Source organism: Centruroides sculpturatus, unplaced genomic scaffold (genome assembly GCF_000671375.1).
Source record: "Centruroides sculpturatus isolate CEXI.00-Female unplaced genomic scaffold, Cexi_2.0 scaffold273, whole genome shotgun sequence".
NCBI classification, from domain to species: domain Eukaryota; kingdom Metazoa; phylum Arthropoda; class Arachnida; order Scorpiones; family Buthidae; genus Centruroides; species Centruroides sculpturatus.
This window is the reverse complement of record NW_019384700.1, coordinates 72,908-90,629: the sequence shown is the minus strand read 5'-3', so window position 1 is coordinate 90,629 and position 17,722 is coordinate 72,908. Positions and strand designations below refer to the sequence as shown.

At 27.4% G+C, this 17,722-nt stretch overlaps 1 protein-coding gene across 1 annotated transcript in view; it reads right to left on the bottom strand.

Annotated features, from left to right (window-relative positions):
* Nucleotides 1–17,722, bottom strand: part of LOC111627526 (puratrophin-1-like) — an 83,125-nt gene that overhangs the window by 2,151 nt on the left and 63,252 nt on the right. The window contains exons 13-20 of the mRNA XM_023371118.1: nt 13,306–13,542; nt 13,022–13,225; nt 12,119–12,864; nt 8,643–8,865; nt 585–758; nt 420–509; nt 207–350; nt 6–83 (exon numbers count right to left, since the gene is read on the bottom strand). Of these exons, the coding sequence (XP_023226886.1) occupies nt 6–83; nt 207–350; nt 420–509; nt 585–758; nt 8,643–8,865; nt 12,119–12,864; nt 13,022–13,225; nt 13,306–13,542 (1,896 nt within the window). The remainder of the gene's footprint in view (nt 1–5; nt 84–206; nt 351–419; nt 510–584; nt 759–8,642; nt 8,866–12,118; nt 12,865–13,021; nt 13,226–13,305; nt 13,543–17,722) is intronic.

Below are 17,722 nucleotides of genomic sequence, written 5' to 3'. Positions count from 1 at the left end.
CTAACATCGCAGTCTCGAAGTGCATCCATTGCAAGAAGATCATTTCCATGTCTTAACTGGAAACGTACTAATTCTTCTGCAGCCTGAAATAGAAAATATATCACCGTAGTTCTTGCTAAAGTATAATATTTATAAATTTATAGATTATATAATTCATTCTACAAGCAATTATACAAAACACTTTTGAAGCAATATACAAATTTTACCTTCAAATCTTGATATTCTGCATCTCGTTCAGGACATTCTTTTAATAATTGTTTTAATAATAAAGCATATTTTCCCATTCTTTGAACTGGCTTTAATAAATAACTGGCTAAATCCATTTTATCACCCAGTTCCAGTTGTTTTTTCTAACAACGTAACAACAACATTAATCTCTTTAAAATATATATTTTAAAATTTTAAAATCCACTACTCACCCTAAAAAACTGTGTTCCATATTCAGACATTAAGGCATCAGATTTTGGTTTGTTTTTATTATATAAAGCATAAAGATTGAGTTTTGGTTCCTGAAATAAATCAAAAAATTATTTTAAATATTTTTATTGTATGCATGTTTAAAATCTATAACACGCATAACCTACATAACGTAGAAAACACTGTCCCACACTGAATGGTATATTTTCACTCTGTGTAAGTTCTTGAAGGAAATACTGATTATGAAATTCATATATTTTTTCTATATTGCTGAAAATGGTGTTTCTGTGTCCTCGAAGTGCTTGAGGAATATCCTCTCGGGAAAGTTCGGGGATGTAATTCTATTTAATAATAATAAATATAATTTAAGTGACACTACAGAAAGGTCGCAAAGCGTTAATCCTACTATATGCAAAATAACAAAATAGATCAATGTCAAATTAATTTTTTTCTATTAAATACCATCCATCACGGTAACTCTATTGTCGTATTTTATCTGATGATAATTCTCGAACAATAGGAGGTATAAAAATTACAAGTGGATGAGACACGACAAGAGTCTAGTAGTGAAATAAATCGCACACGATTGAAAGGCTGATTTATATGTCGAGAGATTCTCGTTTTGATGCCAAGGGGATTAGCAAAAACCAATAAAATATGAACTGGAATTAAACTAACGGCAACCTCTTAAAGTAAGTGGAAGCTACAAAATCTATTAAAAAGTTTCAACGTGATTTCAATACAAAAATATTGCACACGAATTAAACAGCTACAATGTTTTTTTTTAATCTCTTGAAGCACATAAATTCTTTGTAATTCTACAAATAATATTTATATCATTCGAGAAGTAAATGTGACCACACTTCTTTAGAAATTTTTAAGAAATTTAATGATTTTTTTCTAAAATTACACCACAAGTAATTAAATAAATANTTTAGTTTAATGTTTATTATAATTAGTTTAATGTTTAAAATAATTAATGAGTAAATGAAAAAAACTAAAGTATTAATGATGCATGCTTTTGAGATAAAATGCATTGCACAATTTATAAATTTAAATTAATAATTATCTCATTGACAAGAGTATGTTGATGATGATAAATTGAATCAAAGCTTACTTTTTCAGGTAAATCTGAGCATAAAATGAAAAACTTGTAAACATAAGCTATATTTAAATTGGGGATGCAACATCATAAACACCTTTCTGGTGTTTATGGTGTTGCAGCATCCCCTTGATGGCAAATTAATCAATTTTATTACTTTAAAATAAAAATAAATGTAACAACACACACATCTTATAGTGATCTTATTCAAACAAAAACAAGCAGAAAAGTTTAAACTGATATTTCTCAGAAACACGTGTTGAAAAATGTGGAGCACAGGCTAAAGATAAATAAATATTAATTAAAATTTCAATAATTTCTGATTAAAATAATAAGTATAATTTTATACTTTTCTATTCTGCCTTTTAGAATCACAACAAATATAAATCATATTGTAATTTGCATAATTTGAATCAATCTATCAATTCAAAATTATCAATTATCTATTTTTGTCTTCCATTTTACACTTTTAAAAAACTAATAAAAAAGAATGATGATAAAAAGTTAGGCAACTAAAGTAATTCTAAAGAATTGTGTAACATTCTCTGAAAGACAACACAGGCACATGCCTTAGTATCCCAAATCTGTCAAAAACCTGATATGCCACTATTTAAATTAATTCATTCATACTGAAAAAATTTAATGCAATGTAATTTGATCTATGGTATAAAAATTAGATATTTTTGTCAATAGAATCCATTATTATTTCATAAATTTATTGCTGTTATTTATATTACATAAAAAATGTTTAATAATTTGAAACTAAATAAAATGCTTCTCTTCATTTTCTGTATGAACTGTATTACATATATTTATGTCAAAGTTAAATAAAAAGAATATTGTAATGACTAGAAATTTTGTTTACAGAATTAAACACCAAAAAGAAATAGTGAAAAAAGGAAGTAATTAGCAAGAATTATTTTATTGCACAGTATCACTTCCAGTGCTAATTTTCTGACTCTAAAAAGATAAAATTTTTATATGGACATATGCTATCATGAAGAATCAGATTACACTAAAGTTAACTAGCTTTCAACATTTTTCAGGTGTTTTTATGATTTAAAACAAATCTCTTTTGTAATAAATGATGACTATATTATCAAAGAATTAATTATCGATGTCACAAATTTATCTCATTAATCTAGAATTTTTTTTCTATCTTGTGTAAAAAAATTATTTTTTGTGATTCAGCTCTATTATCAACTTTATTTAAATCATTTTTTAAATTACAACCATTGTAACATTTCAATATTTATATATGCTTATTTAAATTCTATTACTTTTTATTTTTAATATTTATAGGTTCTTATTTTTAAATGAAAATTAAATCTGTATTTCCTAGAAAATTGGTGTGGCTTCAAGATTAGTTAATATTATCAACATTAAAAATACCACTTTAAAATATTTAAGGTTTTTTAAATATATATAACTGTATTTTTAATAATAATAATAATTCTGTTCTTGAAAATTTTGCTTTAGACACATCAAATTTTTCTTTTTTTGTTCTAGCATTATTTATTGTGTAAAATTTTATTTGATAACATAATTTAAATTATAATAAATTATGTCATTAATCATATAACACAGATGATGTCATCAATTGATTCATCTGGAGTTTTCTTCAATTATTATACAAATGTATGAAATCTCTTTTTCCACAAATCATTGATAGAAATTATAGTAGTTAAAAAATACAATAATATCTCATTTTTCATAAAGAACAATTACAAATTTTTGGGAAATTGGGTTACTATGTTAAAGCTCTTGTTGTAATACTCTCTCTTATAACAATGAAAAGAAAATAATCTCATTTTTTAAATTTCAGAAGTATTTTCCTAAATTAACTCAGAGCTATTTATATTATTAAATGTATAGTAAAAGAAAAACTCTTAATCATTCTAAAATAGTTAAGAGCCTTGAAAGAGAAATTTCTTTTTAATTGCCTTATTTTTCATTATGTAAAAAATTATCAATTCTTATAAATGAAATCTTTTTTAACATCCACATATGTAATTTTATACTTTTATTTGTTAAAATTAAATATGTTTTTTATATGTAGGCCTATACAAACAAAACTAAATATCTTAACAGTTAACTAATTATATTTTTTGAATTAAGATATTTAGTTCTGTTTGTAATTATACAAGTAAATATTTTTTCTTTTCCTTTCATATATACTGTATACACAAAACCAAAGCAATGATTGTAATTCTTTACAATTAGTAACTGTTTTTTTTACAATTTTGTATATCATGACTTTATCAGAAGGAGAAATGAATGATTCATTTCTCAGAAATATGAACAGGATATAACGTGTAAACTATAACAACTTCTGACAATTGGAATTACAGATGAGTCAGTGTTGTATATAAGGAAATGTACTGTACACTGGACTAATATTGAATGTGTGTGAAACCTCATTTTTTACCAAAAAAACATTTAGATTTCAAATAGCTTGAACTAATATAATAATAATGAATTGTTAGAATGAGTCATATAAAACAACAAATAAAAAGACAACATTATTAAACAAAGTGGAAAACAAATAATTAAAAATTTAACTAGTTTTGGAACAATATTGAGAAAAGAATAGTTATTTCATCTTTTGGTGACTCAAATTCCATAGTATCCTGTATGGTTATTACACACAATCATCCTTAGAGCTGTGTCTATATCATATATATGTCGTAGGTGACTTGGAAAATCTGGATCATTGTAAAAAGTGCCATCATTTTACAATGAGCTTGGCAAATTGGAAAATAATTTTCTATTTGCTATTCAGCCTGACATTTCTTAGGCATTTTGCAATCAGCCCACAGAACATTTAAGCAATTAAGAAAGCAAACTTCAGTTTGTTCAATTAGCCTGATCGATTCTAGGCTTACTGTAATGCAGTGGCATGCCGTTCATGAAAGCTGTGGAAGTGTCGCTTTCCTTGTATTTTCTAAAATATAAATACATATTGTGCAATTATTTTCATGAACAAGTTCTTATATCTTTGTTTCATGTCAAAAATAAAGTTTGTATCTATTTTAGAATTAAAATAAACATTGTCATTCCCAGTATTTCTTTATAATTTTTATGGAAACACAGCTTCCCTATTATCAAATGTCACTTCATGCAATTGTTGTAATATGACTTCTCTGCAGTGCTAGAGTGCATAATGTCTCTTTCCCCTTTTTGCATTAGTAAAATTGGTCATGTCTTCAAACACCACTTGAAAACAAGGTTTTGCCCAGGTTGTTACTGTGCGTATAATGGTTACAGTTGCTTTTTTGAGTTAACATTTAGTAGAATTTAAATAATTACATCTCATTTTGTGTGTGTGTCATGTTTGTATTTAGAGTGACTAAGAAATGAAAATGAATATTTCTTGGAGAAGAAAATATATGGGACAATGATACTATAAATGCCTCCAAAGAAGAAATGTGCTATGTGAAATTGAAATTTAATTAATGAAAAAATGAAAGAATACAGTAGTAAGAATAACAACATAATTAAAAATTCTTAAATAACTTTAAGTGTAAATGAAGCAGTCTGTGAAATTTTAGATTCAAGAAACCCTGACAAGAAGAAAAGTAGCAAGCAGTATGGACTAATTAGGAATTATGATGCAATAGAGGTCAGGAAAAAGTGAGTTCTAGTTAAGAAAAAAAAGAACATTGATAATCCTATTGTGATAATTCTTCCTATTGAGGAATACTGTATTTTGATATATTACTTGAATATCATCACTCAACAGGTCATGGAGGTCATGAAAAAATGTCATTTTCTCTGAAAAATATTTTATATCCATAACAATATCTTCCAACCTAATCACCGGTGTTAATGAACACACTCAACAAACCTTTATGTCCGATAACATTTAAAATTTGTGAAACGAATGCTTTTGGCCTCACTCGAAGTCTGCTTCAGGTTAAATTGAGAAGGAATTCCAAACTTAGAATGCCTTGTATCGAATGATTTGAAATGATAAATTTTAAAATAAAATTGGAACATGGTTATTAACCATGTTTATCAGTTGCAAGAGCATGCCATAGTTTTATCCCAAGACCAACTATTGAGGTATTTGTATCGCTACGTAAAATGTGCAATTTGAAAAAGTCTTAGCATCACAAAAACATCATCATACAACTAAGTTGATTTGATTGATTTTCAATCTACTATTTATAGAAATGACAAATGGTTGATGAACTGTCAAGATCATGACACAAAATTTTGTTTTTTTTTTGCCCTTTGAAAACAAACATGCAGTGGAACTGCTGAAAATATTTTTAGACCTTGATGCACTTTATATTTTGCAGAATAACAACGGAAGAGAGTTCACAGGTAATGTCACTGAGCAACTGTCAATTATATGGCCTAAATGTAAAATAGTGCACGGAAGACCCTGACATCCACAATCCCAGGGGAGCATATAGCAATGCAATTGGGATGTTGAAAATGTTACGTGTGTGGATGAATGATACTGGTAGTACAGACCTGTCTTCAGCATATTACAATATGCCTAGAAGTGATCAGGCTAATTGAACAAACTGAAGTTCACTTTCTTAATTGCCTAAAGCTCTTTGGGTTAATTGCAAAATGCCTAAAAAATGTCAGGCTGAATAGTAAATAGATGATGATTTTACAGTTTGCCACGCTAATTGTAAAATGACAGCACTCTTTACAATGAGCCAGATTTTCCAATTTGCCTATGACATATATATACCAAATAATATTGTATGTCTATTGTATGTAAGATAATTTCATTCTGTTATTCAAATAATTAAGATAAGACTTTCCATAATAAATATCTTTTATTGTAATTATAATTACATTAATTCATATTATTTTCAGTAAATTTTGTATCTTGCTTTCAAAACCTTTCAATGAAAAAGCTTATTTATTGATATTGCATTCTAAAAAATATCTTAAGATTCAAAATTATTGTATTTACACCTTTTACTACTATTAAATAGTATGTTACTAAATATTGCTGTTATCATAATTTAGAATTTTCATTTACAGATAATTAATATATTGTTTTTTTCATTAAATATTTAAAATTTCCTTATGAAATCCATTCAAACCATCAATAAATAAAATGTTATTTCTAAATGTAAATGAATCTATATCAATGAAATGTAAAATAGTAAAAATCAAATTTATACATTTATTATAGGATATTTTGATAAAATAAACTGGAATACAGAAATTAAAAACTTCATTATTATTGAAGTGTGATTATTTTTTCATGTATTTTATTTCACTAAAAAAAAGTAAATCATCATTTAAATATATCTGTCCATTATTTCAGAAATAGATATTTTAATAATTTTATATTATTATTTATAATAATCTTTATAAACATAAAGAATTTTTTCCATGTAAAGAAAAATATAAAATTTTAGTTTACAATTCAAGAACTTTTACCATTTCTAATACTTATTCATTATTAATTATCATAAAGTTATGATTTTTAAACTTCATTTTTTATTGACAAAAATTATAGTTTATAATAATCTATTGAAAAAAATCCTTATATGAGAATAGCAAGTAGTTAGGTTTGATAAATTACATTCTTAAACTATAATTCCTATAACTGCTTGTTTTTTCTTTCTTTGTTGAAAACTTTTCTGAACCCTTTTTGCTATTTATTTGTCCTTATTTTACTGACACATTTCATCTACACACAGTTCATTGTTTAATGATAAATGAATAGTCTAAAACTTGATTTTAGTACCTGAAATACTTATATTTGTTTAAAAAGAATCATTTGTATTAGACTATTCTGATTTCCTTATACTCAAATTTTTCATTAAAGTAAAAGTTCTGAGATTCCATTATTTAATAATTTTTATCCTTTCTATTGTTTTTTTATTAGAAACTATTATATAAGTGATGTCTTCTCTTGTATTAAAAAAATAAACACAAATAAGTCTTCTTCCAGGGGTCTAATCTGATCGTATGCAATTTTTCCAAAAGTGCTTAATAAATTAAATTATGTAATCAGATTCAGGAAAAACTGCTCGAAAACATAAAATAAAATGGAAAAATAATTTATTAAATTGTTTAGTTGCATGGTTCAGAAAACATTCACAATTCTTTTACATGTACTTTTTTTTAGATCTTATAACAATATTTATTATTTCAAACTTATAATACATTTTGAATAAGAAAGTACTTACTTTTATTTTTATTATATCTTTTATAGTAAATTATATATGCAATTTCTATGACATTAACAATAATAAAGAAAGAAATATAGCATATGTAAAATATGATAATTTTACTTTAAAAAAATAACTCTTTTACAAATCACTAAACGTTTTAAATTCTTTCCACCCTGTGGGTTTAAAGAAAGCATTTTCTTATCATAACTTTAATGATAAGATTTGCAATGAGATGAATAGCAAAACAGTATTCAACATATATGAATAAATCCATCTGAAAAATTTGAAACATCCATTAAGTTTTCTTTCAATCTTCTCTTTTAATACCTGTCTGATTCATTTACATACATGTGAATGTACAGTTATTATAAAAAAAATAGAATAACTAATAAATTTTATAAATATGTATAAGAATAGAAATGAACAATTTATAAATAATATTCATTAACTGTTGCATTATTTTAAATTTCTCATTAATACATATATAAACTCAAAGCCCAATGTTATTAATCAGGCTTTGAGTTTACATATGTATTAATAAGAAATGATAAATGATCATTGTAATAAATCAGGCTGTTTTTCAGCTACTATTAATAATTAAATTCTACGTAATTTGGTACTAGCGGTAGGTGTTAGGTGCCATCTCTTATTAAATTTAATAATTATAATTAAATTAATATTTATTAAATAATTTAGAATATTCTGGAAGAAAAGAATCAGCCTGGAGTGGGACTCGAACTCACAACTCGCACTTACCGCGCAGATGTGTTACAATTAATTTCTCATTAATTACAAAAAGAAAAATAGTTATTTTACCAATAAACTTATTATTTTATACAATATGAAGTTTTAGTTTATTATATCTATGGCTTGAAAGAATAATACTGTAATTATTTAAAAGAGGAAAAGCATTATAAAATGTTCAGAACTAATTAATCCTTATTTTTAATAAAATATTAAAAGTTTTATTCACAAGAAAAAATGTATATAAAAACATACTTTTTAGTTTTGATCTGATCTTCATTGATCTGTCCATCCGTAACACTTGCATCTTGTAGTTCCAAACTAGATGCTCTTGTAAGTAAGTGACTATTAACAGGAACTGGTCCCTTTAGAGGATCAGACTGTGTATGTGTCAGTGGCATCCTAGAACAATTTTCACTGATTCTAGAATCATCATTTTCAGGGATGCTAAAAAAATAACTTTCATTTAATGATAGCAATTTTATATTTTAAATATTCCATAAAGTTTTAATGAAAGCTTTCTAAACATATAACATGAATTTTTAACTTCAATTTAAATATTTTACAATCAATATTAATTTTACACAATGCATCTACTAATTTTTTAACTCAATTTTTTTTATAGAGATACACCATCTCTTAGTTGCCAACAGATTTTGTTATATGTACAATTTTGCAAAGATCAGTAAAGTTGTTTTTGTGCCATGCAAGAGCTCTCCTCATGGATGGATGTATGGAGCAACAACTGGCAATAAAGTTCTGCTGTAAAACTGTGACACAAACAGTTGAACTGATGATTGCAGTCTATGGCAATGAAGTACAGTACAATTGCAATCCAACATTTTCCAATGGTATGAACAATTTCATGAAGACAAAAAAATGTTGATGATGATCCTAGGAGTAGTTGCCCTGAGGAGTGTTGAAATGAAGATGTGATCGTCAGGATTCAACAACTACTGATTGTAAATTGTCATTAAGAATGATAGCAGAAGAAGAAATATCAGCAAGGACACTGTACAGAATACTGATACAGAAGATTTGAAGAAAAAAAAGGAAGATTTGTGCACAATTGGTTCCACATACTGTGATTGAACAGCAGAAAAAGTAGAGAATTGCCATAAGCTAAGATTTGATTGAAACAGCAGAGAGTGATCCTGATTTCTTTAAAAAGATTGAACCAAAGACGAAACTTGATACTAATTAAAGGAAAAACATTTCGACTCAATTTCGAATCTGGATAAATAATATGACAAGGGAATTAAAATCTATTCCAGTTGCTGAGTTCTACAGTGGAATACAAAACTATATGTCCATGCTAAGCAATGCATAGACTTAAGAGAATGTATCTTAAGAATCAATAGTGAACAAGTTATTTCCTTCATATATGTATTTTATATTAAATCAATCCACTTTGTATATAGATAGATAGTTTTTATATGAAAGAAGAATTTTGTTTATATTTTTAAACAATATTTATTTATTTAAAAAATTATATAAAACAATAATAAAATTATAATTAGAGAGAAAAATAATTTATGAACCTTTATTCTTATTCTTTTAAATTGATGTACTTTATAATTCATCTTATTTAGAAGTCATAAATAATTTTAATTTTTCATAATCTTTTTCTCAATACCATTTTAATTATTTATTTCATTACTTATATCATAAAATAAATCATTTTCCTAGTTTCAGATTTATTCCTAAACATCAATGAATATCCTTTAATAGAATATTTTACAAAACTGACAAAAGATTTCTAGAAAACTAGAAATCATTTTCTTCATTTTATGTTTGTTTGTTTTTCATAATCTCTAAACAATCTGTAATTATACTTTATAAGTTTCAACTGTATATTTATTTACACTAAATGATTATACAGTAAAATCGGTGTAAACTGGAATTGCACAATACCAAATATTTTTTCTCATTTTAGTAGGTTTTAGTATTATTATTTTTGTTTTTATCTTTAAACTATAACAGATAAATATCATATAGTTATGCTCATTTTACAGTGAAATCACTTTTATTGCAAATATAAGGAACATTTTATTACTAGGTTTTATCCAGTTATTCAAGGTACTTTTAGCTAAAGATGGGAGTATTTGAATGCAAAAATCTAGAACTATCTGCTTCTAAAAAGTCTCATAGTTTCTGAGAAATTGTTAGGTATTCAAGTACTAAGACTTCTCAGATGCTCATATGAAGTTACTCAATGGTGAACAAGTCAAGAACTAGGATGGTTGAGCTGATTAAACATCACACTATTGCATTAGAGTCCTGGAATCAAATCCAGATAAGTAATTACCCAGGAATTGTTTATTGACAATCTATCCCTCACACCTTGTTGCTCCTATGATGGGCATGAAAACAGGTCCATTTAGTATCCACAGGGTGGAAACAGTTTAAAATCTCCCATGAGAGAGTAAGATTTTTTAATTGCATTACAGTAATACAGAGACAAAGCTATTCTGTGATCTGACTTCTCAAGGAATTTTAGTACTCTAATTAAACAATGATTCAGTTGCTGTAATTACCAACTATATTAGTCAACTTGTTCTCAAATACACAGCAATGGTTGGTTACTAACTTCTCTATGCAAGGCAAACTGGAAGTCTTATTTCATTGTTTTCAGTGGATTGCATTTGTTACTTCTCAAACTCATTTGAACTTTGAAAGTTCTCAATTCTTAAAAATAAGCCAAATGATTGCTGTTACTAATCAGGTTATTATTATGCTGTATTTAATAATTAGATACTAAGTAATTTGGTATTAGAGGTATATGTTAGGCACCATTTCTTATCTAAATTAATAATTATCAGCCTTCAGGATATTATTATATCTTAAAAATAATTGTTGGAATTAATTAGGGATAGAATCGAAGATTAATATTAACAAGGATCTTATGTCTGCATGTCCTTTCATAATGTGACCTATGTGTCTCTGAAAAGATTAAACCTCATTCTCAAAATAGAGTTTGTCAAGCTCTGCAGTGATCATTATACCTGGTGATGATTTTTGTCTACAAGTGGTATCTTAATTGTTCACATTGTTTAGGTTAAATTGCCTTCTTTGTATCAAAAAGCACTTACATTACTTTCCAGCTTATAGTAAATTATAATGCTAAAAATTGCAATTCCAGTTTTTTTTGTTTAGACAGATTTCACTGTATTTGTATATTGAAGTAAAATTTACTACTTATGGTGTATATCCTATATCCCATACAAAATGTGTCAATTGTCTTATAAGCTGAATTTATTGGTTATTTGAAAACCTAAATGTATGTGTTTTATGAAAAATTCCCTTTATTCAATTTTAAATGTTCTTACATAAATTAAAAGTCTTAAAATAAACTATAGTAGCTGAAATGTCAAAAAAGATAGATAAATTGTTATACAGTATAATAACTAGAATATAACTTATTTCAAAGGTTTAAATGATGTATAAAGAAACAAGGAAATTTGCTGATTATTATGATTATAAACTGGCATGTTTTAATAATGATTGATAATTACTTTAATAGCTTCATACATAACTAAAATATTAAGTAGATAACCTAATAAACATTTCATGTATGTTCAAACTACATAAAAAGAAATTTTTTAAAATTGCATAATCATATCTGTTATAATTACAGGAAACTAAAACTTTGTTACAATTAATTTTAAAATTTAGTAAAAAAAAAATTAAAATCGAATACCTTGTAATACTTTCATTACTACTCCCACTTGTTCCAGGTAAAACTTTTTTTATTTTTAACCTCTCATTCTGTTGTTTTACTTCCTTCTTTGCTCTCTCCAGTGCTTCTTCACACATTTGCCAAGTGTGTCCCCTTTTCAGATATTTTTTAACTGGCTGAAAGTAAGGAATGCTTATATGGCTACAAGTTTCTGAATCTAAACTATTAGTCTTTGAGCTGCAACTGTTGCTAATATTGCTCTTTGTGTTACTAGATAATGTAGAAGAAGCACCCGTACGTATACTTCTTGCTTCTAACAGAGTTCGAGGTATAGATGCAATGGGACCCTGAGTTGTCAAATCATCAGTAATGAGTCCATGACTAAAAATTTGTTGTTCCTTATCTGGTAAATAATAGTCTATTGGATGATTATCTTTATGATCAACAATCAAATAATAGTTGCTGGGAAAAGAAGTGTAAGAACCTATTGAAGAGCTATATGGCTGCGATACCATTGTAGCAAGTGATGATCTTCTTTGACAAAACGGTTGAACTAAACTGTTCGGATGGAATGGTGTGCTGCTCAGGTGTGGCACCCATAAAGTTCCTGGATGTGATTTGGAACGAGAAGTACGTGGAGTGGGAGCTTCATCTTCATCCCATAATTGTTGACAAGATTCAGATTCTAGTTGATGTTTTACTTTTTGTAAAGTAGTCAGTCTAGTTTGAATCAATTCAACTGTTTCTTGGCATCTTGTGTGAGCAGTCTAAAAATTTTTTAAAAATAAACTTACTAAATACTGTGGTTGCAAATTAATTTTAAAAATTAATCAATTAGTATATTTTTTTTTACTTTGTACTGAATAAGAATTTTTAAAAATTAAAAATCACATTAATCTGTGGTTTCTTTCATTATGAACTTACTTTACATTGATCTACAAGCCTTTCATTTTCTAATTTCAATGCAATGTCTGTCATTTCCTGGAATGTTTCTTCTGGAATAACTGGATGATCATCCATATAATCTTGAAGATGCTTTATAAGTTCATTAAGCACCTCAGGATTTGTCAGATTGTCCATTGTCATATGTGAAACAAATCTCATTGTTTCTAAAGCCCATTCGTATGTCTAAGGGATAATGATAATGATATTTATCTGTTTTCATAAATTTAAATAAAATAATACAATATTATTTATAAATAACCCACCTTGTCTAGAAGATGATAGCACTTTGCAGTATCCTCCAGTCTTTCTCTAGTATCTTCTAAACGATCTGTAAAACTGTTTAGACGATTCTTTAGAGAAGTTGTGAGTTCATGGACCCCTATATTACTGTTCTTAGATTCATTTGGAGTTTCTGGCGAAACATTTGGTGCCTCTGCTAATGCTTCAATACCCATCATTGCTGCCTCTTCTAACAGATCATTTCCTTTTTCAATTTGTGTCTAATAAAGAAAATCAAACTCAGAATTAAAATAGAAACCATAAATATTTAAAAATTCTGCAATACAAAAACTATATTTTGAAACAGAAACCAAAAATAATATAGACNTAAATTTCTCTTCTCTGACAGGTCTTATTTAAGTTTTTGACTTGCCTCCTTGTTTTTTTTTCCTACAAGTTAGACAGGAATGAATACGCATCGCCAAAATGTTGGCTTCTCAGCAATGCAATCTATCAATCGAATTTTCTTTAGACGTGCATTGGAATTGAGGTTTAATGTTAAAGTAAAATATTTGTATAACTTCCTAATCGTTGTGATGGATGACTGATGTTTTCCATTCTCAATTTGTCTTGGAAAAATGCTAAATTAGGTCAACGTGTCCCACTTTCTCCTAGACTGTCATTTATACTTTAATCTTAAACGTTTGCAAGCATGTGGTGACTTAAAAAATGGCGATTTTTCTCCTAGAAGATATTTTAGATGGGTTTTATTTATTTGCTAGCTTAGAGACGTGCTTGGACTTCCATTTAAACAGTAATTCCTCTAAGAAATATGTGAAATTGCTTCATTCCTAACATTTTTACATTCGTACTCCAATTGAAATTTTATTATAAAACTGTAAAATGTATTATACAGGAATTAATTTTGGTATTACGAACAAGTATTAACTTCAATCTAAATATTGTAAAACGACCTTTAAAAAGATAACGTAATTTGGTAATTAATTGGAACAATTTAAACAAATGGATGTATTTTACTTAAGTTTGTTACTATTAAAGGTCGTTTCTATAAGGAAAACAGCAATCTTACAAACTTTAACGACCAACAGTTTAATTTAGTCGGCCATTTTATAAAGAACTTAATAGTATTACTTTAAATTTAAACTAATTGGATTATTCCTACGGGTTATTAAGAAAAGAAAATGACTCCGAATTTCATAATACCACTTATTGTTTTGTTGTATATTGACTCAAATAATGCTGATAAATAGGAAAAAGAAAGTTATATTTTATTTTCAACCGTATATTTAGCTATACGACATGAATTTCTTAATCATAAAACAGAATTATACGGAATTTTTATTGTTTATCGAATAAATCAAATTCTATTGCTTAGCAATAAATAAAATTGCTCAACAGCAGACAGTAGAAGGGTCAAAAAACATGAATTCTGTACTCTATAATAATAAGAAGTTATTCTCTTGAACTTCTTTGTTTCATTTTAATGAAATTCAATTATTTTTATACATTTTCTGATATATTTTTAGCTTGAAAAGGTTAAAAATACTGAGATAAATAGTAAAAAGTTTATTTTTAAGTTAAACAATAAATATTCTAACTACTTATAAATTTCGAAAAAATTCCAGCAATATATTGTCGAATCATCCTTACATAAGCCAGGATAAGAGATATCTCTAATACCAAACACCGCTACAATTACTTAAACATGAAATCTTCTTAGGAAAAAAAGGATCGGATAAAATCCAATAAGACGACGAAACCTAAGGACTGCAGAAGTGACGAAGCACGAATTTTACCAAGTTATCTGTATCGATTCCAGATGCGTTTAATCATAAAGGAAAAAAAAGTCAAAGTTGAACGGAATATACCATCTTCCTTCCTGCAGAAATGAATTCCTCTTCTATCGAAAGTAAAACTTATGGAGTCTACATTAGAAACGAGTTAATTAAACTAGTTTAAACTGTCCTAGAAATTTTTTAATTAAAATTATTTAGGTAATAAGTAACAGCGGTTTCGGAGCAAATTCTAAGGAACGAAATTCGTCAAAAATCGGTGTGGGTCGAGAGAAGAAACGAACCTGTATATAGAAGATTACCTTGCCTCCGGGTCCTGTTTGATATTCATAACTTATCGACTGCACGTTGCCCTCTTCTGTCTGGCTCTATCGTGTTTCTTTACACAATATTTTATTCACCAGTGCGTTTTATGTGCGACGATACCGAGAATTTAAGTAGAGAAAACGAAACCCGAGATTCTAAAATGTATGTGGGTCAATTAATGTGGAATTGCATAAAAGAACATTTCCACCAGGCGATAATGTGTGAGAGAAAGGATAATTTATCAAATTCTACATCTCCGGGCGATAGTTAAATGTTAAAAAAATCGGGTATAAAATCGAATTTTGTAATAAATCAATAAACGTGGGAGTAGAAAAACTAATAATTAAAATAAATAAAATCGGTTGCTTAGAAGAAAGAAGTGTTGCGGGCATCTGTCGAAGGTTTTTCACGTTAATTAATTTCTAAAGGCCATTATAAAAGAAATGGCGTGGGTTTATCCGTAACGGAAGATTAAGAATCTATCGATTCTCTCCAATTATAAATCGTTAGTATGATTTGCCCAAGGGTACCAAAGCGTTAACGGAGCTTTAATTATATTTTCACCCATTATAAATGGTAAAAATGGTTTCGACACAAATCTTTAAATATAATATTCAATTGAATAAAACCGGATAATATCAGAAAAACTGGATTAAAAAAGAAGAAAAAAAAAATTAAACTGCATCGCAACTATCCAGACCTCGCATTATCGAATTCACTCATCTGACTAAAATAGTAGGTTTTACTCCATCGTATAAGCGAGTTTATCACGTTTTCTATCGCTTTTTATACAAGTTGGAAGAACTCCTTGTTCCATTACCCCTCTACTCAACCGTGAAAGAATCACTTTGTGATATTTTGCCGCAATATTTTCGTTTTTTTTTTTCCATACAAATCTGACCTACGCGCGGATTTATTCTAAGAAAATCCAATAAAATCGAATGCGTACGTGTTTGTAAACGGAATATAAATGTATTAAATTCATAAGGATGATATATATATAATGTACAGTACATACAAATGTAACTTCCAGTAAACTTTACAGTCATCGCGAAGCCATTTCCTATCTAATTACGAATAGTTAAATATAGATGATGCGCATTTACTGCTTTATACAAGTGTAGCAAACAAAGAAAACTTTAAAAGTCTATTTTCGTTTTATATATAGGCCTATATATATATATAAATAATTTTTTNTCTAATGAGGTATATTTTAGTTAATTATCTGCTTATCAATACATTGCCTACGTAAACTACTATAGTTGTGTATACAATTAATGTACTGCATACTAGTTACGAATTAAATATGGATATGATTTTTATAGCTTTCTATTCCCTTCGTTTTCTATCTCAACACCAAACAAAGTTCGTTTACAATAATTTATGTTAGTTTTTTAAGCATGTTTCTTTTCTTATCAGACAAGGACCGCATTAAAATGCATCAAAAGGATCGTATCAAAATGGCAACCCACGTACTGTTTTCATCCAACGTCAAGGTAATTTTCACCTTGAACCGACCTCGAAAACAGTTAACAATTTATCCATATATAGGGAGAATAACACAATAATTGAATTCCTTAAACTTATTCTAAACAAATTAATTAAACAGTAGAAATTGCATAATTTGTAATTCGTGCGAAACGTGAGAAATGTCACGATTGTGTAACTTATAAAATCGAATGGGAGAGGAGTAAAAAATTTTTAAAAAATACAATAATAAAACTTCATAAAATTGTAGCCTAGTTTATTAAACATCGATAGGAAAAAAAAAAATTCTCCTGGAATGAAATGTATAAATGGAACGAAACTATGCTAAATAGGTTGGATTATATTAAGTTCAGGTCAACTTAAATATAGAAATTTAGTAGGAGGAGACTATCGAGAGTGAACTTTAGACTTTATAAAATTACAATTAATCGGAACGATATTTACCAAAAATTTACACTGGAAAAAAATGATTTTTAATACGTAAAATTACGCGAAACTGGACAAATGTTTGCACAAATTTCTTTTGTTAATTGCTCAATTTGATTCATGACCTAAAAACAATTATTATGCCCATTAAGATTTTAAAGACTGTTTGTAAATCATGCAGAAGGTCAACGTCGTTAATCTCTCTTCCTTATATTAACAAAGTTAAACAATTTTTATCGTTTACGAAATTAACATTAATTAAGACAGTTTGAATGAGTTTATTAATTAGCATACGTAGCAGCAACACACTAACGAGGAACTGATGTATTGAAATCTGCTTATTAACGTTTCTAGATGAGTCAAAAGCCCAAAGTTCGATCGATAATGCGATAGAAACGATCGAGTTTTAAGTTATAGAGCTGGAAAT